Source organism: Syngnathoides biaculeatus, chromosome 19 (assembly GCF_019802595.1).
Source record: "Syngnathoides biaculeatus isolate LvHL_M chromosome 19, ASM1980259v1, whole genome shotgun sequence".
Taxonomy (NCBI): domain Eukaryota; kingdom Metazoa; phylum Chordata; class Actinopteri; order Syngnathiformes; family Syngnathidae; genus Syngnathoides; species Syngnathoides biaculeatus.
The window spans coordinates 267,513-290,592 of NC_084658.1; the positions used below are offsets into that span (position 1 = coordinate 267,513).

At 40.9% G+C, this 23,080-nt stretch overlaps 1 protein-coding gene across 5 annotated transcripts in view; it reads right to left on the reverse strand.

The window, feature by feature from the left end:
• Positions 1 to 23,080, reverse strand: part of trdmt1 (tRNA aspartic acid methyltransferase 1) — a 76,509-nt gene that overhangs the window by 19,356 nt on the left and 34,073 nt on the right. For all 5 annotated transcript variants that reach the window (XR_009792831.1, XM_061805965.1, XM_061805968.1 and 2 more), the window contains exons 6-9: positions 20,774 to 20,843; positions 20,616 to 20,693; positions 17,788 to 18,104; positions 7,927 to 7,984 (exon numbers count right to left, since the gene is read on the reverse strand). Coding sequence is in view for 4 of the 5 variants with exons in the window: in XM_061805965.1 (XP_061661949.1) it covers positions 7,927 to 7,984; positions 17,788 to 18,104; positions 20,616 to 20,693; positions 20,774 to 20,843 (523 nt within the window). In the remaining variant the exon portion in view is untranslated. The remainder of the gene's footprint in view (positions 1 to 7,926; positions 7,985 to 17,787; positions 18,105 to 20,615; positions 20,694 to 20,773; positions 20,844 to 23,080) is intronic.

The window sequence follows — 23,080 nt, forward strand, 5'->3', positions numbered from 1 at the left end:
ACACAAAACCAAGTTAATGTTACAAACATAATTTTAAATGAATTTAGGATGTTTTGTTAAACAATACAATAGTTTGAAAATTATGTTCAACCGATGGCGGCAGACTGAATAAGCTGGAAAAGCGCTGGCCTCACAATTCTGAGGTTCTAGCTTCAATCGGCTGTGTGGAGTTTGCATGTTCACCCAGTGCCTGCGTGGGTTTTCTCCGCCCACTCTGGTTTCCTCCCACATCCCAAAAACATGCATTAGTTGGACACTCTAAATGACCCCCAGGTGTGATTGTGAGTATGACTGTCTGTCTCTGTGTGCCTTGCAAATGGCTGGCAAACAGTTCAGGGTGCCTCTACCTCCTGCCTGTTAACAGCTGGGATAGGCTCCAGCACTCCCCGCAACCCTTGTGAGGATAAGCGGCTAAGAAAATGGATGGATGGATTTACAACACTGTATTTATTACATTCATAAAGTTTTATAATTAAAGATTTAACTAAATACCACTTTTTGTCTCAAATATCCAAAGTACAAAAACTGTTTACATATTTTAAACATTCTGATACCTCCATAAACATAGATCCCCACTATTTTGCCATTTTTCACTTTTCGTGGGTGGTTCTGGGACCAATTAACCGCGAAAAACAAGGGATTACTACATTGTTTTTACTTTATTTATTTTGCTTTTATGTATGCACTGAATCAGGAGAGGCTCTCCAATATTTCATTTTAGTTTGTATGACACCATTAAATGCCATTAATTCATTAAGAAAGCGGCAGTGTAATTGGTATGTGGAGCCAAGAGGAGAGGTGAGTACATCATCACAGCATGTGACTAAAACAGACCAATCAGGAGAGATAACCTCCGCGCAGCAATTTTTTTACGTCTGTTACGTCGTGGCAAGTTAAACAGAGGTGCTGCGCATGGCAATGTGCAGGTCAGGTGATGTAATGCCGCGTTGTCGACCATGATAGTATTAAGTGGCCTTAAAACCAGCTCCGGTGGCTAACATTTTATTTCATCCATTGGGACCTCAACCGCCAGCAAGAGCGATGATGATTTCTCTGTACAGTGGTACCTCTATTCACGAAATTAATTTGTTCCAAAAAATTTTCGGAACATAAAAGTTTCGTACGGAAAAATTCATTTTATATGTAAATCGCCTAACCTGTTCCAAACCCTCCGACCCCACCTCCACTGCTGCAATCAAGCAAAGTGTACATGATGTAAATAATTAAAAATTATGTTCATTTATCTTTGGCTTTGAGCAACGATGTGAAAAGAAGGGTGCGTGCGTGACGAGGCATCGAGGGGTTACAGAGAGTAGGAAGCACGCACACAACTTAATTGCACTAAAATTCTAAAATCCTCAGCCATTCTCAGCGAAACAATTTCCTCAGCTTCAGGTTCAACCTCCATTTTGAACCTCTCAAGTCGAGCAGCAGCAGCATGATAGCCACATGCACGCATATCTCGTTCATATTTCTCAATGATTTCTTGTTTTGTTTTGAGGGACTAAACAACTCTTCTTCTCCTCACTGGCACTGGCCATGATTTTCTTGGGGCCCATGGTGAAAAAAAGATTAATAAATCCACAAAGACGTTATATAGCACGAGTGTGCGTGAGCGTATGATATTTGATTAGGTGACCATGATACAGGAAGAGCGTCATGGGTACAGATTGACACCCCCCCACCATAAAAAAGACTGACATTGCTCCTAGCCAAATGGAGGGATGTGATGCTACGTGCTAACCAATTGTGGGTGCTGCTCTATTGTGCCACACATACCAAGAGACAGGATGTGTGTCATGGCGAAAGATTAACGTCCCTCCTAGCCAATGGGATGCCAGTAAAATGCTCCAGATGTGGCCAATGTGAGTAGAGCTCTTTCGCGCTGCTTTCAAACCAAGAGGCAGTGCAGGATATGTTTACGTTCGGTGGAATCCACCGCCATTTGTTTTCCTTTCATATCCTAAATTTCTTTTGTAACTAAACACAAAAATTTTACGGGGAGACTCTCCGTAACCTAAATCTTTCGTTAGTAGAGACTTTCGTAAGTAGAAGTACCACTATACCTACCTACAGCTATATTATGGTTATTATGTACTCGGCAGTATGCTGTAGGCGCTGGCAATGTAACTGAGTTTTTTTTTTTACCTTTGAGAAGGGGAGTTGTTTTGTGTGTGCGTTTGTATGTGGGTACCATAATGTTTAAAATTTGTCAACAGTACAGTCATTATACTTTGCATACTTGAGACAAAATGTACAACAGTACAAGTGTCGAGTTAAATCTTTATTCATTAAAACCTCGTGCTGCACCGTAACATTTTATATTGCAGTATGTAGGTAATTAACATTTCTCACTCGGAGAATCTTGTGGTGGAGGTGCTGATAGTGTAACTGAGGTTTTAATCTTTGAGAAAGACATGGTGATTGGGAGTTGCTGTCTATTTTTTCTTCTGCTCCAAAATCCCCCTGTACAAGGACATAACCCCGTCAATACAATTGCTAAACTCGACAGCTCGTACCATGCTGTCATCAATATCTTGTGCAAATACTTCCTCCACATAACAACGGGTTGCATCATTGTTGGTGTAGGAAGCCTCACCATAAAGAGGGACGCTTCTGAGGCCGTTAACACATTTGAAATTTTTCAAACCAACTTTTACTTGCCGAAAAGCCTCGTCCTCAAGGGGCTGAATCACTCCTTGGTGGATTAGTGCTGCTTGAGTTTTGTCAGCACTTTCTTCAGACTTTATCGTTGTCACTGGGCCTTTTTTCTGCAAACCACTATCCACAAAGCTAACGCAGCTTCCATTGAAACAATCTTACTTCACTAACCCAAACCCAATTAATAGTTGTTGAAGCAGTTTTACGGACGTTTGCCTCATCTTTCTTTATGTAGCACAATGTGGATTAATTCACGCCATAATGGAGTGCCACAAAACCAGAATGTCACATTTTGTGGCCCCCACCTTAAAGCCCAACTGACAGCAAAAGCATGATTTTTAGTCTATTTTCCATTTTTTTAATAAATAAATAAAAAGCGGGAATGGACCCATGCGGGGTTTGAAATTTTCATCGTACGTGGATGCCCACTTTGAGAAGAGATAATCCAATAAGAAAAATCCAGAAATCACAAGGTATGATTTTTTTTTAACGATTTGTGTGATACAGCTGCAGATAAGCATTTGAACACCTGTCTATTCGGCAGAATTCTGACCCTCAAAGACCATTAGTCCGCCTTTAAAAGTCCTCCTCCACTCCATGTATTATCCTGAATGAGATGCACCTTTGTGAGGTTGTTAGCTGCATAAAGACACCTGTCCACGCAATACAATGAGTATGACTTAAACTTGTAACATGGCCAAGACCAAAGAGCTGTCCAAAGGCACCAGAGACAAGATTGTACAACTCCACATGGCTGTAAAGAGCTGTGGAGAAATTGCCAAGCAGCTTGGTGAAAAAAGGTCCACTGTTTGGACAATCATTAGAAAATGGAACAAGCTAAACATGACTGTCAATCTCAATCAGAGTAGAGCCCCATGCACCTCGTGGGGTGACAATGTTTCTTAGAACAGTGAGGAATAAGCCCAGGACTACGCGACAGGACTTGGTCAGTGACCTGAAAAGAACTGCGACTACCATTTCCAAGGTGAGTGTTGGTAATACACAAAGACGTCATAGTTTGAAATCATGCATAGCACGGAAGGTTCCCCTGCTTAAACCAGCACATGTCAAGGCCCGTCTTATGTTTACCAATGACCATTTGGATGATACAGAGGAGTCATGGGAGAAGGTTTTGTGATCAGATGAAACCAAAATTAAACTTTTTGATCATAATTCCACTGAGTTTGGAGTAAGACGAATAATGAGTTCCATCCCAAGAACACCATCCTTACTGTAAAGCAGGGGTGTCAAACTCCCTTTGGTCTGCGGGCCGAATACAGCTTAATTTGAGATCAAGCGGGCCGAACCAGTAAACTCATTGCAAAATTACATAGAACTAACAATAAGCCCACTTTTTTCCTTTGTATTAGTCACTAATACTAATAATTAGTGCAAAGAATGAGTAAATTATCAAAATGTTTATTGACAGAATTTTCCTTTTACATTATGAACAATATATTATGAACAAGAGAATAACATAAGAACATAAATAAAGTATGTGCAATTTTAACAACACTTTTACACAGTTAAACATATATTTAAGTGTGTTGTACATAAAACTGATCACAGAAATAGTAACAATGTTCCAAAAACATTTAGTAGCAGCCTTGTGGAACTTAAAAACACTGTTTTTCAACATCTGGAAAGCAATTTGAACAAATGAATAACTTTCACAGCAATTATTGGTCTTGCTTGGAATTTGCCCTTGAAACTTGACATCCTTTATCCTGCACAAGTGCATCAATATGAGGCATCATGTCCTGAGAAGCAGCCAATTTCAGAATCTCATTCAAATGCTTATGTGTGAGCTTTGAGCGCAGCTTTGTTTTATTAATGTTCATTAGTGAGAAAACTTGCTCACAAAGGTAGGTTGTCCCAAACATGGACAATCTTTTAGCAGCTAGTGCTGTCAATGCGGGATAGCCTGGTAGGAGGTACTTGTAAAATGTGTCCAAGCTTACAGAGGCAAATCTGTCCTTCAGTTCTACATCACACTGCAAATCAATGATTTCAAGTTGCATGGCAACGGGCAAATCAGAAGCTTTGACTGTGAATGGAGAGCGAAAAACTGCAAAATCTGTTTCGAGTTCGCTAAAAACCTGAAATCTTTTCTCAAACTCCATCAACAGCCCTGAAATCTTCTCTTTGTACCGTTTCACGTCAGAATTAACACTTACTGCGCACATATCTTTTAAACAGGGAAAATGAGCAGGGTCACCGCTTGCCACCTGCGTCTTCCACAAACCGAGCTTTAACTTGAATGCACGTATGCTGTCATAATATTGTGTTAGGATTTTTTTGCGTCCCTGCAACATTTTGTTAAGAATATTCAAGTGCTCAGTGATGTCAACCATAAACGCAAGGTCCTGCAGCCACAGATGGCACTGTAATTCCTTAACAGGTTTACCTTTTTTCTCCATGAATTGTCCGATTTCATCACGTAAATCAAAGAAGCGCTTTAGCACAGCACCTCTGCTTAACCATCGTACGTTCGTGTGATAAGGCACACAATGGATAATGTTACAGTCACTGAGAAAGCTGTCAAATTGACGATGATTGAGACCTCTGGCTCGGATGAAATTAACAGTTCGGACAACCACCTCCATGACGTGATCCATTCTTAGCGATTTGCTGCATAATGCCTCCTGATGCAAAATGTGATGAAATGTCCAAAAATTACCTCCCCCATTTGCGGCTTCTACTTTATCTCTGAACTTTGTCACAACCCCTGCCTTTTTACCGATCATTGACGGCGCACCATCAGTAGCCAGGCTTATGGCGCGTGACCAGTCCGCTCCGACTCTGTCCAGCGCTCCAACGACGGAGCTGAAAATGTCCTCAGCTGTTGTGGTGTCGATCATCGGCACCAGCTCGAGAAACTCCTCTGTGACATTCAAAGTCTTGTCAACTCCACGAATGAATATGGCCAGTTGAGCGACGTCCGTGATATCAGTACTCTCATCGATCGCAACAGAAAATGCCACAAATGACCCCACTTTGCATTTTAGTTGGTGGTCCAAATCTGCAGAGAGTTCCGAAATCCTGTCTGCCATGGTATTTCTTGTCAAGCTTATATTGGCGAAAGCATGTCGCTTCTCAGGACACACAATTTCAGCAGCCGTCAGCAAGCAGTTTTTGATGAACTCTCCATCACTGTACGGCTTTGATGCCATTGCTATTTGGCTCGCAATTAGGTAGCTGGCTTTCACCGCAGCATCACTGGCTTCTCGGCTCCGGGTGAAAACAGATTGCTGTTTCTTCAGACGCGCCATCATTTCATTTACCTTCTGTTTTCTCAATTCTCCATGCAAACTGTTGTATTTTTCACCATGCTGAGTTTCGTAATGGCGCCGAATATTGTATTCTTTAAGCACCGAAACTTGCTGCTGGCACACCAGGCACACGGGTTTCCCATTCACCTCCGTGAACATATAAGAACATGTCCATTTTTCTTGATAAGTCCGACACTCTGTGTCTACTTTTCTCCTTTTTGACAAAGACATTTTGCTGATGAGGGTGCGAGGCAAACGGAAAAGTAGATAATGCAATTGTCGCCAATAGACGCTGTACAGACGTTCAATTTTACCAGGTCAAGGTGGTCCTACTTCCGCCGCAGTGTTGCTTTCATGTTGTCTGCATGTACTAAAACACTGCGCCCCCTAGCGGATAATACAAGAACTACAAATTTTAAAGAAAATTCATATTTTTTTTTATACAATGCAGCTTTCTTCCCCGGGCCGTACCAAACCACCAGACGGGTCGGATCCGGCCCGCGGGCCGTATGTTTGACACCCCTGCTGTAAAGCATAGGGGTGATAGCGTCATGCTTTGGGGGTGTTTTCTGCACATGAGACAGGACGACTTCACTGTGTTAAGGAGAGGAAGACCGCGGCCATGTATTGGGAGATTTTGGAGAACAACCCTCAGTCAGAGCATTGAAAATGGGTCGTGACTGGGTCTTTCAACATGACAATGACTCGAAGCACACAGCCAGGAAAACCAAGGAGTGGCTCCGTAAGAAACATGTCAACGTTCTGGCGTGGCCGAGCCAGTCTCCAGACCTAAACCCAATAGAAAATCTTTGGAGGGAGCAGAAACTCTATGTTTCTCAGCGACAGCCCAGAAACCTGTCTGAGCTAGAGAAGATCTGTGTGGAGTGGGCCAAAATCCATCCTGCAGTGTGTGTCTGAACCTGGTGAACTACAGGAAATGTTTGACCTCGATAATTGTAAACAAAGGCTACTGTACCAAATATTAACATAGGTTTTCTCAAGTGTTCAAATAATTATTTATCATGTGTACACTTTGAATGCTTATTTTGAAGTTTAATGAACATAATTTTGTATTATTCTTTAAATTATGTACACTTTGAAGGTTTATTTTTGGCAGTGGGTGGAGGGCTTGTGGGGATTGGAATGGATTAAGCTATTTACATGTAAAATATGTTTCTACTTATGAAAGTTTCATGTTACAAAACGACTTCTGGAACGGATTAATTTCGTAAGTAGAGGTACCACTGTAGTTCATTCTGTGTTGTGACATCCCTGACTGTGTGGCTTAATACATTTAACGTTAACATGCATAAATTATTTAGATCATCGGAAGCGTGTTTTCTAAATAATACAGTGGTGCCTCTAAGATTACAATTTTAGCATCCTAGTGCTCTCATACTGGTCAGTGGAGACTTAAATCACGCCCCTCCTTTCTCTCATCAATGAACAACTTCACATGTAGACTGCGCAACAACACTGAATAGAACTCTGGAACTCCAGCTGGTCAAATGCCAACGTTTATTTTGAAATATTTTAATGAAAAGATTATTTGTTTTTACTTATCGGTATAGTGTTGGTTCTTTTTTGATCTTATTTACAGCACATTGTTACAGTTACAGTTGTTGTTTAAATATCTTATTTTAATGCAAACAATGATGCCATTCAGTTTCTGCTCAGAATTTGTGCTCACTATATGCATCTATGAAACATGGTTATGAAAACAATTTAAGAGTATGTAGAAATGTTTCTACTGATGTGATGATCAGAGTTTTCATTAGAGTTTTTGGTGAGCCTCCGAGAATTTCACATTAAGTCAAAAGCAATTTCATATGTCTGAGAATTACTTCCTTCGTGTTCAATTAAAAAATCTATCTCTTTTCCAATGTCAGCTGAGGCCTGAAACTTTATTGAGATGCCCAGATAGCAGTGATTCATCAACTTGAAATTTTATTTGTTCTTTTTTTGACAATTTTAATAAATGTTTCAAACATACCTCTGTTTCCAGACAACTTTGCAGCACTGAGCCAGTCCCTTCCACATATCGCCCATAGCTTTCAATGAAAACACACACACAAAAAAAGGTTACATTTGGCTGAAAGATATCTACATCAACAAAGAAAAAGTTTAATGAGTAATGTCCTTGGATCTAATTGTTAAAATCACAGCTAAAATTATAATATTTTGGGGGTTAATTGGCAAACCTAAAATTGGGCTTCATTCACAGATGCACTACATTGCACTTAACTCGTGGGTATGCTTGTTTGACACAAATTTGTGATTCATCCATGTTTGTACTTTTTTGTTTTGTATTCTGTCAACAAATTTGGAACCTCACCAGACAATGCATATGCACAGATGAAGAATCAGCTTTTGAGAAAAAGTCAAGCAAACCGTACTTAAGATGCACATGGCATTGGTACAACAGTCATTCAAAAAAACCTTTAGTGGCAACTTAAAACGTGAATTTGTTAATGAACTGCCTAATGTCCTAAATAACTGCGATAAGGACATCCCTCATCTATTCAAGTTCTTGTATGTGCTGTGTATATATATATATATATGTACATGCATGGACAAAATTGTTGGGACCCATCTGTTAATGAAAGAAATCATAACCAATAAAAAGAATATGACAAAAGTAGTAATAAATGGAAATTTACTGAAAATTAACTAATGGAAATCAGATATTGCTTTTTAATTGTGGCTCAACAGAATTACTGTTGAAAAAGTCATGAAACAGCATTTTTTTTCTAAAGCCTGTTTAATAAGTTATTTTTTTTTTCTGAATTCTGCTCAACCACAATTCCGAAGTAATATCTCATTTTCATTGTTAAATTTTCGTGACATTTTTATTCGTCAGCTGTCTGATTCAAGTTAATTCTATGACTACTTTGGGGTTTTCTTTCATTCACGGAAGAGTACCAGCAATTTTGTCGACCTGTGTATGTGCGTATACATTGCTGTCTGTATGTTGGAAGTTGTCACCAAATGAGCTGATTGGGCAAGTTCATTCTTTGATTACACAACGGAAAATCCATCGAACCGCTGGCATTATTTGAAGTCTTCAAAGTTTTTGTTTTGATCAACTACACAAACACTACTAATCTCAAACAACATTTCCCGAAATGTATTGACAGTTAAACAAGTGTTAAAAAGATCAGAGGCATACACATCGCTACTAGCTTTCTTGTGACCTAACAAGATATAACTGACATCTTTGTCACTTCCAACACCAATTTAATATTTTTTTAACTAAAATTGCCACATTTGCTGTGCTGCATACATTCTTAAAAAATTTTAAAACCCGCAGTGTATGAGGATTCGCGGTTCTTATTAAAAAAAAAAAAACTTTTGTGCACGTTTTGTGTCCCACATTCTCTAATTAGGACCAGGCAATTGCAAGGGACCAATTGCTAACATCAAACAATTATGTAAATTTGGCAACCTGAACGCATTCTGTACCGTGCAGGACCCATAGCATGGAGGAGATTGATTGACAATGGTCTAAGGTCACCTACAGAGAAGAAAATGAGTATTTGAACACCCTGGTATATTGCAAGTTCTCCCACTTAGAAATCATGGAGGGGTCTGAAATTTTCATGTCCATTGTGAGAGAGATAATCTAAAAAGAAAAATCCAGAAATCACAATGTATGATTTTTTAACAATCCATTTGTGTGAAACAGCCGCAAATAATTATTTGAACACCTGAGAGAACTAATGTTAATATTTGGTACAATAGCCTATGTTTGCAATTACAGAGATCAAACTTTTCCTGTAGTTGTTCACCATATTTGCACACAATGCAGGAGGGATTTTGGCCCACTCCTCCACCCAGATCTTCTCTAGATCCGACAGGTTTCTGGGCTGATGCTGAGAAACACCAAGTTTCATCTCCCTCCAAACATTTTCTACTTGGTTTGGGTCTGGAGACTGGCTAGGCCACGCCAGAACCTTGATATGCTTCTTACAGAGCCATTCCTTGGTTTTCCTGGCTGTGTACTTCGAGTCATTGTCATGTTGAAAGACCCAGCCACGAACCATCTTCAATGCTCTGACTGAGGGAAAGAGGTTGTTCCCCAAAATCTCACAATACATGGCCGCAGTCATCCTCTCCTTAGTACAGTGCAGTCGTCCTGTCCCATGTGCAGAAGAACACCCCCAAAGCATGATGCTACCACCCTCATGCTTCACACTCGGGATGGTGTTCTTGGGATGGAACTCATCATTCGTCTTCCTTCAAACACGGTAAGTGGAATTATGACCAAAAAGTTCATTTTGATTTCATCTAACCACAAAACTTTCTCCCATGACTCCTCTGTATCATACAAATGGTCATTGGCAAACTTAAGACAGGCCTTGACATGCGCTGGTTTAAGCAGAGAAACCTTTCGTGCCATGCATGATTTCAAACCATGATGTCTTAATGTATTACCACAGTCCCCAGAAAACGGTGGTCCAAACTCGTTTCAGGTCATTGACCAAGTCTTGTCGTGTAGTCCTGGCCTGATTCCTCACCTTTCTAGGATTATTGAGACCCCACGAGGTGATACCTTGCATGGTGCTCCACTCCGATTGATTTTGACCGTCATGTTTAGCTTCTTCCATTTTCTAATGATTGTTCAAACAGTGGACCTTTTTTCACAAAGCTGTTTGGCAATTTCTCTGTAGCCCTTTCCAGTCGTGTGGAGTTGTACAATTTTGTCTCCGGTGTCTTTGGACAGCTCTTTGGTCTTGGCCATGTTACAAGTTTGAATCGTACTGATTGTAAGGGTTGGACAGGTGTCTTTTTGCAGCTAACGACCTCACGCAGGTGCATCTGATTCAGGATAATACATGGAGTGGAGGTGGACTTTTAAAGGGGGATGAACAAGTCTTTGAGGGTCAGAATTGTAGCTGATAGACAAGTGTTAAAATACTTATTTGCAGCTGTATCACACAAATAAATCATTAAAAAAAATCATACCTTGTTATTTCTGGATTTTTCTCTATCACAGTGGACATGCACCTACGATGAAATTTTCAGACCCCTCTGTGATTTCTAAGTGGAAGAACTGCAAAATAGCAGCATGTTCAAATACTGATTTTCTTCACTGTCGCCTAATGAGACCCAGAACACGTGGGTTTTCCCTTAGTGAAGCACCTGACTGCTGAACAAACACTGTTGTGCTCAAGACCTGTTGCGACTGATTGATTGCTTAATGTTTTACTTACACATTCTTGCTCCTACATGCACACACAGTCACACAAACAAGTCTGCTCCCTCCCCTATTAGATTGTAAGTGTTGGTAGGGACCTCCTAAAATCTAATAAAAAGAGACGGTTTGCGGAAGACTGCTTGAGAGCGTGGTCGAAAATTGTACATTGCAGTTCTTCTTTGTTCTGAAGCTTTGAGCAACAGAATTTTGTGTTTTTCTCTCCTCATTGTTTGCTGTTTAACGAATGTCACAATTGGATTAACCTGACAGCATTGTTTTAGACATTCCTTGGATGGCAGCGTGTTTCTCCAAAACTTGTATGTACTTTTAAGGATTAATGGTGCATTCAAAGATGTGCAAGTTACCGCTGCCACTAGCACTAACAGAGCCCCATACCATCACAGATCATTGATTTTGAAATTTGCATCCATAACAGTCCGGATGGCTCTTTTCCTCTCTGGTGCAGAGGACACAACATGTACAATTTCCAAAAACAATTTGAAATGTGGACGCGACGGACCACAAAACACTTTTCCACTTTTCATCAGTCCATCTTAGATAAGCTCGGGCCCAAAAGAACCTGGCGTTGTTTCTGCGTGCTGTTGGTAAATGGCTTTTGCTTTGCACAGTGGGTTTATAGTTGCACTTACAGATGTAGCGCCGAACTGTTTATGATATTGGTTTTCTGAAATGTTCCCGAGCCAATGTGGTGATATCCTGTACACATTGATGGCTGTTTATGATGCAGTGGCGCCTGACCAATCAAAGGTCAAGGGCATTCAATGTCGTTTTTTGGCCTTGCTGCCCACATGCAATGATTTCTCCTGATTATCTGAACCTTTTGATAATAATATGGATCATAAATGGTGAAATCCTTAAACTCCTTAAAAATCTACTTCGAGTAATACTGTCCTTCAACTGTTCTAATATTTTCTCGTGTGCTTCTTCACAAAGAGGTTAACCTCGGGCCATCTTTGCTTGTGAATGACTGAGTAATTTGGGGAAGCTCCTTTAATACACATTAAAAACAGTTAGCCTGACTAGGAACAGAAGTGTGACATGCTTTGGTATGAAAGGCACATTATAAAGCGTAAAATATGACAACGGAGACCCGAGGCTGTTGAACATCAAGCAGGAATGGGAGAGAATTCCACCTACAAAATTCAACAATTAATGTCTTCAGTTCCTAAACGTTTAGAATTTTATAACAAAAGGTAATGTTGGTAAGCATGACCCTGTCCCATTTTTGGGAGAATGTGTCGCAGCTACGAAATTCTAAAATAATGATTATTTGTTAAAAAAGAGGTGTGTTAATAAGTTTATCGGTTTAAACATTAAATATGATCTTTGTAGTGTATTCAGTTGAATACTGGTTGAACAGCCATCCATCCCTTTTCTTAACCCCATATCCTCACAAGGGTCGCGGGGAGTGCTGGAGCCTATCTCAGCTGTCAATGGGCAGGAGGCAGGGTACACCCTGAACTGGTTGCCAGCCAATTGTAGGCCACATAGAGACAGACAGCCGCACTCACAATTACACCTATGGGCAATTTAGAGTGTCCAATTAATGTTGCATGTTTTTGGAATGTGTGAGGAAATTGGAGTGCCCGGAGAAAACCCATGCAGGCATGGGGAGAACATGCAAACTCCACACAGCTGGGTCCGGGATTGAACCCAGAATCTCAGAATCGTGAGGCCACTGTATTGTTTAATACAACATCCCAAATTCACTAAAAATTGTTTTTGTAACATTAACTTAGTTTTGTGTGAAATATGAGCAGTTTACTTTTAGCAAAGCATATTTATTTGTACAGCACATTTCATACACAATGTAACTCAATGCGCTTTACATGATAAAAAGCATTCAAATATCGAAATAAAAACATTTTAAAAAGTACAATTAAAAGTGCAAGAAATATCACTGAAAAGTGCAAGTACTCTAAAACGCATGAGAAAAAAAAAGTTTAAGCTGGATTTGAAAACACATTTGGGGCTGACGTCGGCTCTGTTGGCAGCCTATTCCTTTTTTTTCTTTGTTTGTTTGTTTTTTTGCAGCAGTATAATAGCTAAATGCTGCACTCTCCAATCCATTATTAGACCTGAGTCAGTCATCTCAGTGCCCTACTGGGTTTGTATTCCATTAGTATTCAGAACCGTTTAGTGATTTTTAGACCAGTCCAAGAATTTTAAAATTTATTCTAAAGCTGACTGGAAGCCAGTATACATTCTTGAGAATTGGACTTATATGCGCTGTTTTGTTCTGGTCCCAACCCAAGCCACAGCATTCTAAATGAGCTGCAGCTGTTGAATGCTTTTTTGGGGGAGTCCAGTCAGAAGACTATTACAATAGTTAAGTCTACTTGAGATAAAAGCATGGATGAGCTTCTTCTGGTCTGCTTGACACATGCAAGCCTCAAATCGAGGTATGTTCTTTAGATGGTGAAAGGCAGTTTTAGTAATTGGCTTTGATGACTGTTGAAGGTCCGTTCGGAATCTACCAGAACACCAAGTTTTCTGACTTAGTTTTTGCTTTTTAAAGATAGAGAGTCCAGGTATTTACGAACAGCAATTCTTTTTTTTCTTTATTTACCAAAAAAAAAAAAACATCTCAGTTTTGTTGTGGTTGAGTTGAAGGAAATTTTGCCTCGTCCAGTTATTTTTCTGCTTTAGACAGTGACATCACAATTGAACTATAGTCATCTGGAAACACTGCTACATACACTGTGCGTCATCTGCATAGCTATGATTGTCAAAACAAAAGTTCTGGAAAATTTGACCCAAGAGTAGCATACACAGGCTGAACAGGAGGGGTCCAAGAATTGACCCTTGAGGGACACCATGGGTCATTGCCATTTCTAGAGATTGAGGACTTCCAATGGTTACAAAGTAACTCCTTTACTTCAGATAGGAGCTGAACCATTTAAGGACCGTTCCATTTACTCCTACCCACATTTCAAACCTGTTTTGCAGTAAATTGTGATCTACGGTATCAAAAGCCGCACTGAGATCCAACAAGACCAAAATTGACACCTTTCCTGAGTCAGTATTCATATCATTTAGCACTTTGATGAGAGCAGATTCTGCACTGACACATACAAACCTGATTGAAATTTGTGGAAAAAGTCCATTAAAAAAATTGCTGAGATGATTAAAATAACTTTTTCAACAATCTTGGCTATGAAAGGGAGATTACAGATGGGTCGCTAGCAAATTTTTTACAGACCAGAATTAATTGTGTCACCTCTATTAGTAGTCACATTATCAAAAAACACCATTGAAAATATCCGACTAAACTGAATCCTTACTCATTCCAAAACACCTCCAAGTTTCATTTATGATGCTTTTGGATGATTGCTGTTCCCATCATGTTCTGATCATTAAAAAGACTGTTGTAATGAATGGGAACTAACAATTGAAGATTTGAATTTTTACTTTCGTTCAAATGGTGTGAACGAATAGATTATATCTGGAGTCAATTTGCGAGTAAAAAAAAAAAAAAAAACGAACGCTGAATGTAAATTATTCGATGTAATTTTTTTATTCTGACACAGGCTGCAACGCTTATTTACTTACAGCGCCATTTTGGCTTACTGTACATATCTTCTGCACATGTATGCATTTTGGCTTCAGCAAGAATGTTTTTTTTTTAAAAAAAAAAAAAAAAAAAGGCAACAATGGCTCACTAATGATTGTGAGAGTGGAAATGGACCCATGGCTGGCGAGGAGGGCCACGCCAAGGCAGCAGATTTCAGAAAGAGATTGTTGACCCAACACCTAATTAGGTAGCCTTTCTTTTTACTTGAAAAGCAATAATTTGATCTGGTCAGTGAGAATTAATGCAACACACAACGAGCACAAATCAGAATCGGTCAGGAAAATCAGAACCAGCTTCATTGGCCACATATGCAAACAACACACGAGGAATTTGTAGTTGTAGCTGTGGTAGTAGTAGTTGGACACGTCCTAGAACAACATACATGTTGAGTACGACAGCAGGGAGACAATTTACAAATAATTTTTATTTTTTTTATCTCACAGTTATGCAAAGGATGAAGACTTCTAACATGAAGAGCAGTTAGAATGCCCATTTGAACAAGAGTCCAGTGCAATTACCATTGTCCAAAAGGTGTCAAGACTTTAAGAAGTGCATGCAGTTTCAAGTTATTAGTCATGCAGAGTCAAGGGTCCATGTTTATTGTGCAAATGTAGCAGTGAATTGTGCGAGTGGAGCAGATGCTACTCAGGTACGAGGGGCTAGTTTTGGTCAACAACAATAATCTATAATATATAATACTAATTGGCCCATCAGAATTTGACAACAACTAGACGTAGACAAATTTTAAGCATGTTGCAGTTGGATTGTAAATTAACTGTTCAAGAATCTAATTGCAAGAGGGAAGAAGCAGTTGGAATGCCTGCTAGTTTTTGTTTGCATTATTTGAAAGAGATCACCAGAGGGAAGGAGCTGGAAGTGTTGGTGGCCAGGATATGCAGTCTAATGGGATCCTGCCTGCTCTTGTCCTATTTTGGGTGGCATGCAAGTCTTCAAGGTTGTGTAGAGTGGTGGCGACAATCTGTTCAGCAGTTTTGATTGTCCATTGCTGTCAGAGTTTGTCCTTTTTTGCCCCCAAACCAGATTGTGATGGAGGCATACAGTACTGATTTGATGATTGTTATGTAGACGAAGTCAGCAACTCTCATGGCAGGCCAAGCTTCCTCAGAAGCTGCAGGAACTATATTATTTGCTGGACTTTTTTGAGGATTGAGTTTATGTTTGTCTCCCACTTCAGGTCCTGTGATATTGTATCTCCCTTAAACTTAAAGCTGTCAACACACAAGACAGTTGGACAATGTGAGGGGCAGCTGTGATGAAGGATTTCTCCTGAAGTCCACAATCATTGCTACAGTCTAGTGCATTCAGTTCCAGTTTATGTCAGTCACACCAAAGCTCCAGCCTCGCCACTTCATGTCGATACGCAGACTCATCACCATCTTTGAGGAGTCTGATGACTTTGGTGACATCTACGAACTTCAGGAATTTGACAGCCAAGTGCAGTAAGGTGCTCTCATTTGTGTATAGTGAGAAAAGCAGCAAGGAGAGGACATAAACTTGGGGTTCACGAGTGCTGGTGTGTGTGGATTAAGTGATATCCCTCAGCCTCACCTGCTGTGTCCTTCTTGTCAAGTAGTAGTAGATCCACTGGCAGAAGGTAGGTGAGATGCTGAGCTAGAGACGCTTAGAGGAGAGGAGTTTGGGATGATGGCGTTGAACGCAGAGCTGAATTCCACTAACTGGATCTTCACATAGGCTGGTGTTCAAGGATGAAGTGCAGACCCATGCTGACTTGAATATCCACAAACCTGTTTGCTCGGTTATTTGTTAAAATCTCCTACAATAATGAGGGTCGGTCTGTGTGGTTTTTCCTCAATCTCATTTACTTGTTTGCCGAGCGTTAACAGTGGTTAGGGTTAGGGGTTAGGGTTAGATATGATGATAGCATGGGGTGGAATGTAGACACTGAAAGAGGTAACCACGTGCAAGTAAAATGGCTCATAGTTCAAGAACAAAGACTCAAAAAGCGGGCTGCAGTGACTGCTGAGTTGTGCGAAATCCGTGCACAATTTTTCAGTAATGTATAGGCATATCCCATAGCCTTTTGTTTTCCCCGACAGTTCCGTGGTGTAATCCGCCTGGTGAACATGGAAGCCAAGTAGGGGATCAGGAGATGAAGTTCATCTATTTTGTTGGGAAGAGAGCATAGATTCACGAGGTGACTCTACAGGAGTGCCAATCTGTGTCCTCTCCTGCAAAGTCTAACTCCCGGTTTGCGTCTCGCAGCGGTATCGTTGTCTCTATGCTGCGTTGACAGCAGTCGCTGAACTGATGAGTAACTTGGGGAAAAAAACTTGGAAATTTCCAAGAGTTGTTGAAAAAAAATTCTGAGAAAGACTCTCTGATGGTCAGCAAGTCTTCCACTGTGTACCTGAGTCCAGAGATGACCGAAAAACACAAAAACATAGACAATACCAGGGAACACTATACCAAGATGACCACCCAGAAAGGCTCCAACTTGATGGGATGATTCTACCTGTGGTCAAGCAACATCGAGGGGATCAACATGAGAATTTCCAACTGAAATGGAAAACCTTTTGGGTTGGAGACGCTGTTAAAACGCCATGAGTCATCAGTCAATGACTGTCTGCGTAGAATAAAAAAATTCTAATTAATTTGCTGGATTTTCAAATGTGATTTGTTATTCACTTGTTTACATCCTCAAGAATAGCAAAGTGGGGATACACAAGAGACCCTGAGTCCCAGCAATTGTTTATAACAACCAGACTAATAGAGCCATGACTAAATTTGTTTGGGTTATTAGAATTCCACTTGTAGGGTATTCGTGTCAGTAGTGTAGATGACTGGTATTCAAACCTTGAAAATGGGCTCCCCATGCCCAGTTACATATCTTTGCTGATAATCAATAGAGATGTCTGTGTATGTGGACATCAAGTTGGCCTGAAATTACTTATAGAGTCTTTCTTTTTCAGAAAGAATTAGAGGTGAACCACATTTGTGTGATTTTCTACCAAATTGGTGTGTCTAGTCCTTTGCAGTCCTGTAGAAAGAAGGCAAAACAAACAAAACAGCAATGCACTTACCCTTTGGTGAAGCAGATCGACCGTCGGCAGGTGGGTTTGACAATATCCAGGATTAGAGCATAACGCAGAAGTATTCTTGAAGGAAGAAGATACTGATCAATGTCAACACTCTCCTCTGGTTCAAGGAAGTCTTGGATCTGGCTGACTGACAAATCACTATTCTGATTCATCTTTCTTAGAGCATCATTTGTTGTCTCAAGTTTATGACCATTCAGTTCTTCACTTTTTGTCATGGAACTAAGTGGCTGTAGTGCAACGGAAAGTGTAGGCTCCTTCGAGGACTCACTCTCAGGAGGGAACAGCGACATTTGGGAATCCTAAACAAAGTAATACAAACTCACATCAGACATTGTGATCACATGGCACAAGTTATATAATATATAATATTATACATAATATCACAGTGGCTCAGCTGGCAAGCATTAGCCTCACAGTTCTGAGGTCCCAGGTTCAATCCCGGACCCGACACTGTGGTGTTTGCATGTTTTCCCTGTACCTGCATAGGTTTTCTACGGGCACTCCGGTTTCCTCGCACATTCCAAAAACATGCAACATTAACTGGACACTTTAAATTGCCCCTTGGTGTGATTGAGAGTGTGGCTGTTTGTCTCAATGTGCCCTGCAATTTGCTGGCAACCAGTTCAGGGTGTACCCCGCCTCCTGCCCGTTGACAGCTGGGATAGGCTACAGCACTCTCCGCGACCCTCGTGAGGATAAGCGGCTAAGAAAATGGATGGATGTATATAAAACATATAATATTTGGAGGTCACGGAAAAGGCCCTTTCCACAAAGTGTGTATTGAGACTTGCTTTATTTACGTGTGAAGCTAGAAATCATCCCGTACGAAGCCTTTCTGCCCAGTTGAAACAAGAGATTTGACAGTTATATAAAGCCTTTAATGCAGACTTTATACAAAACTATACACACGCACACACATTTGCGGTCAGCTGAGATTTCAGATCATTTATAGTTTGCATAGGCTACTCGTGTGTTATGAATACACGGCTGGAGGATGACATTCTGCATCCCAGCGAACTTAGCCCATGTTCCCAAGGGAAGGCAAATCAAAACCTCACAGACATTGGGATCTGGCATGCCGACGCTAATTGAATCAATGTCCGTAGCTGCCCAGAGGACAGACATTTGTTTCAGTACTCCGATGCGAAGTGGATTACCAGCCAGACCATCACAGGAAAGACTAGATAGACATGGGTTGTGCTAAATTAATTTGCAGCCACCCCCAGACACACCCTCAGCTAAGGTGTCTCCTGATCATTCAAAGGAATGCTATTTGGGCAGCTTGGTCGAGACAATGAATGGATTGAGAGTGACTTCAGGCGATGGAACGTCACTCCAGATGTCCCCCCTCTTCCACAATACCGAATGGACTTGACGGGGATTCAATATTAATAACACTAAAATGAACACCACGACCCACCTACCACCAGTAGGATGTGATTGAGAGTTGAAAAAGAAATCCTGGAAGGAACCAGATGAAGTAGTTATGAGCATCCCAGACAGAGAGAGTTCTGATTGGTGCAGATTGTAAGGGAAATGTTGGTGAAGGAAACAGGGGGAACGAAGAAGTGATGGATAAGTATGGCATCTTGGAAAGGAACTTTGAGGGACAGATTGTGGTGCACTTTGCAAAAAGGATGCAAATGGCAGTAGTGAACACTGTTTTCCAGAAGAGGCAGGAACATAGAGTGACCGACAAGAGCAGAGGTAGATGCACGCTGGTGGATTAAATTTTGTGCAGATGATGTAATCTGACGGAGGTTATTGACTGAAAAGTTGTGGAAGGGGAGAGTGTAGCTTGACAGCATAGGATGGTGGTGTGTAGGATGACTCTGGTGGTGGATAGGAAGATTAAAAAGAAAAAGGTAGCGCAGAGAACCATGGTGTGGAAGTTGGTAAAGGAAGAATGTTGTGCAGCCTTCCAGAAAGAGGTGACACAAGATCTGGATGGACTGGAGGAGCTTCCGGAAGACTGCACGATGACAGCCAAGGTGATCAGAGAGACCGGCAGTAAAGTACTTGGTGTGACTTCTGGTAGGAAAGAGGAGGAGGCTTGGTGGTGGAACCCCAAAAGGAAAGAGATTAGCAAAGAACACTGAGAGGACTGAGGAGAGGCAAAAGGAATACATTGAGATGCGACGTAGGGCAAAGGGAGAGCCGGCGAAGGCTAAACAAGAGACATATGACGATGTACAACAGGTTGAACTTGAAAGAAGGACAAAAGGATCTCTACAGGTTAGCCGGAGGGATAGAGATGGGAAGAATGTGCAGCAGGTAAAGGGGATTAAGGATAGAGATGGAAATGTGTTGACTGGTCCCAGTAGTTTGCTGAATACATGGAAAGAATACTTTGAGAAGTAGATGAACGAAGAAAATGAGAGAGAAGGAAGAGTAGAAGAGGCAAGTGTGAAGGACCAAGAAGTGGCAATGATGAGCAAGGGGGAAGTTCGAAAGGCACTACAAAAGATAAAAAATTGAAAGGCAGTTGGTCCCAATGACATACCGGTGGAACACAAACCCGCCTGAGTGGTCACAACGTGCTTCTTTTCCAAAATGAATCCCTCGAGAGGATTTCCATGGCAGGAGTTACAAAAAGCCATATACATCAAAATCATGTTGTGTGGTGAAAAAACAGATGGGTCCATTCTGGCTACCTTTTTTTTTTATATTAAAAACATACTAAAAATCATGCTTTTGGTGTCAGTTGGACTTTAAGTAAGAGGAATTCTTATGTGTTAAAGACTTATTTCAGCTACTTATAGACAGTTAATATGCATCCTCAATACTGCTACATACTTACTGCTACATACCTTTGACTTTGAACAAATTGCTCTGGTTGAAATCTGAGCCATCAAGAAGTAACGCAGTCTTGAGTTTGGGATCCCAACCTAGATTTCAGAAAACAGGAGAAAAAAAAAAAATCAAAATAATATGACACTTCAAAGACAACCTACACTGAGGTTCTTACACTCATGGGAGAGACCATGATCTCCTGGAAAGTGTAGCCACACTTTATCAGCTGTTCAACTAAACATTGCCTGCAAGAACAGAAAATCTCATCAGAAAGTGCCAAACAACAACAACAACAACAAAAAACTTAACCCTTATTCAATAGAATACTAGCGGGAGAGAAGATGCCAGAAGAATGGGGGAAAAGTGTGCTAGTCCCCATTTTTAAGAACAAAGGCAATGTTTAGAACTGCGGAAACTACGGAGGAATAAAGATGATGAGCCACACAATGAAGTTATGGGAAAAAGTAGTGGAGGCTAGACTCAGTACGGAAGTAAGTATCTGCGAGCAACAGTATGGTTTCATGTCTAGACAGAGTACCACAGATGCATTATTTGCCTTGAGAATGATCGTGGAAAAGTAAAGAGAAGGTCAGAAGGAGCTGCATTGTATCTTTGTAGACCTAGAGAAAGCCCATGACAGAGTACCAAGTGAGGAACTGTGGTACTCCATGCGTAGGTCTGGTGTGGCGGAGAAATATGTTGGAATAGTACTGGACACCAACGTGAGGGATGCTGTCAAGCTGAAGGAGGAGTCTTATCGGACATTTCTGGCCTGTAGAACTCCCGAGGAAGGTGATAGGTATCGGCTGGCCAAGCGGAATGCAGCTTCGGTGGTCGCTGAGCCAAAAACCCGGGCGTGGGAGGAGTTTGGTGAGGCCATTGAGAACGACTTAAGAAGAATATAAGGTGGAGGTGGGAATGAATGAGGGCTCTGCGCTGAGCCCCTTCCTGTTTGCAGCAGCAATGGATAGGCTGATAGACGAGGTTAGACTGTAATCCCCTTGGACCATGGTGTTTGCAGATGATATTGTGATCTGCTGTGAAAGCAGGGAGCAGGCGGAGTAACAATTGGAAAGATGGAGGTATGCACTGGAAAGGAGAGGAATGAAGATGAGCCGAAGAAAAACAGAATATATGTGTGTAAATGAGAGGGGCGGAGAAGAAAGAGTGATGCTCCAGGGAGAAGAGATAGTGAGGGTGGATGACTTCAAATACTTGGGGTCAAGAATACAGAGCAATGGTGAGTGTGGTAAGAAAGTGAAGAAACGGGTCCAAGCGGGATGGAACATTTGGCGGAAGGTGTCTGGTGTTGTATGTGACAGAAGAGTATCCGCCAGAATGAAGGGCAAAGTTTATAAAACAGTGGTGAGGCCGGCCATGATGTACGGATTAGAAATGGTGCGCCTGAAGAAACAACAGGAAGCAGAACTTGAGGTAACAAAAATGAAGATGATGAGGTTCTCCCTTGGTGTGAACACCTTGGATAGGATTAGAAATGAGCTCATTAGAGGGACAGCCAAAGTTTGGGATGTTTTGGAAACAAGGTGAGAGAGCAGACTTCAGTGGTTTGGACATGTTCAGAGGCAAGAGAGTGAGTATGTTGGAAGAAAGGTGCTGGGGATGGAGCTGCCAGGCAAAAGAGCGAGAGGAAGACCAAAGAAAAGGTTGATGGATGTTGTGAGGGAGGACATGAGGACAGTGGGTGTTTGAGAAGAGGATGCACAAGATAGGTTAAGATGGAAAAAGATGACACGCTGTGGCGACCCCTAACAGGACAAGCCGAAAAAATGGAAGAAGAATCTCTTTTCAAGCCTTTTCTTTATCAGCTTCAATTTTTCATTTTCTAAATTCTATTTTATTTTTCATCTCTGTTTCATTCTGAATTCGTAATTCCAGTTTCTTTAATTGAAAAATTCCTCTTTTACTATGGCCAAAACATCAGGATCAAAAACTTCATCAATGAAACGATTCAGAACAATTTTCAAAAATTTGAATTTACTCCTAGCAGGTTTAGCATAAAATTTGAATTGACTAGCAAATTGCAAACGATCAGATTTGTGCAAGGCACTGACTGCCAGGGGGACGGGATTCAAGATAATCCTCAAATTTAAATACCCTCTTGCTGGCTTCACAGTTAAATTGGAAATGTGCAGAAAATTAACACATATTAAAAAATTGTCTTAAATGTCGCATGAATTTGATCCAGGACGAGACCCCAATTTTGTTACGTGTAAATTTAGAATAATGAAATCTCCTTGGTCAACTAAATCAAATATAACAAAGCAGTTGGATTCCGTTTAAAACAACTTAATCCAACACAATACACTACAATATCAAACAAACACTAAATGGAGGTACAATGGCAATTTCGTTTCGTGTAGCACAAGATCACGAACTAAACGACGGAGATTGAAAGATTGACGTCGCTATTAGCTGATGGAGGGACGTGATGCCGGGAAGATGCTACGTGATAGCCAACAGT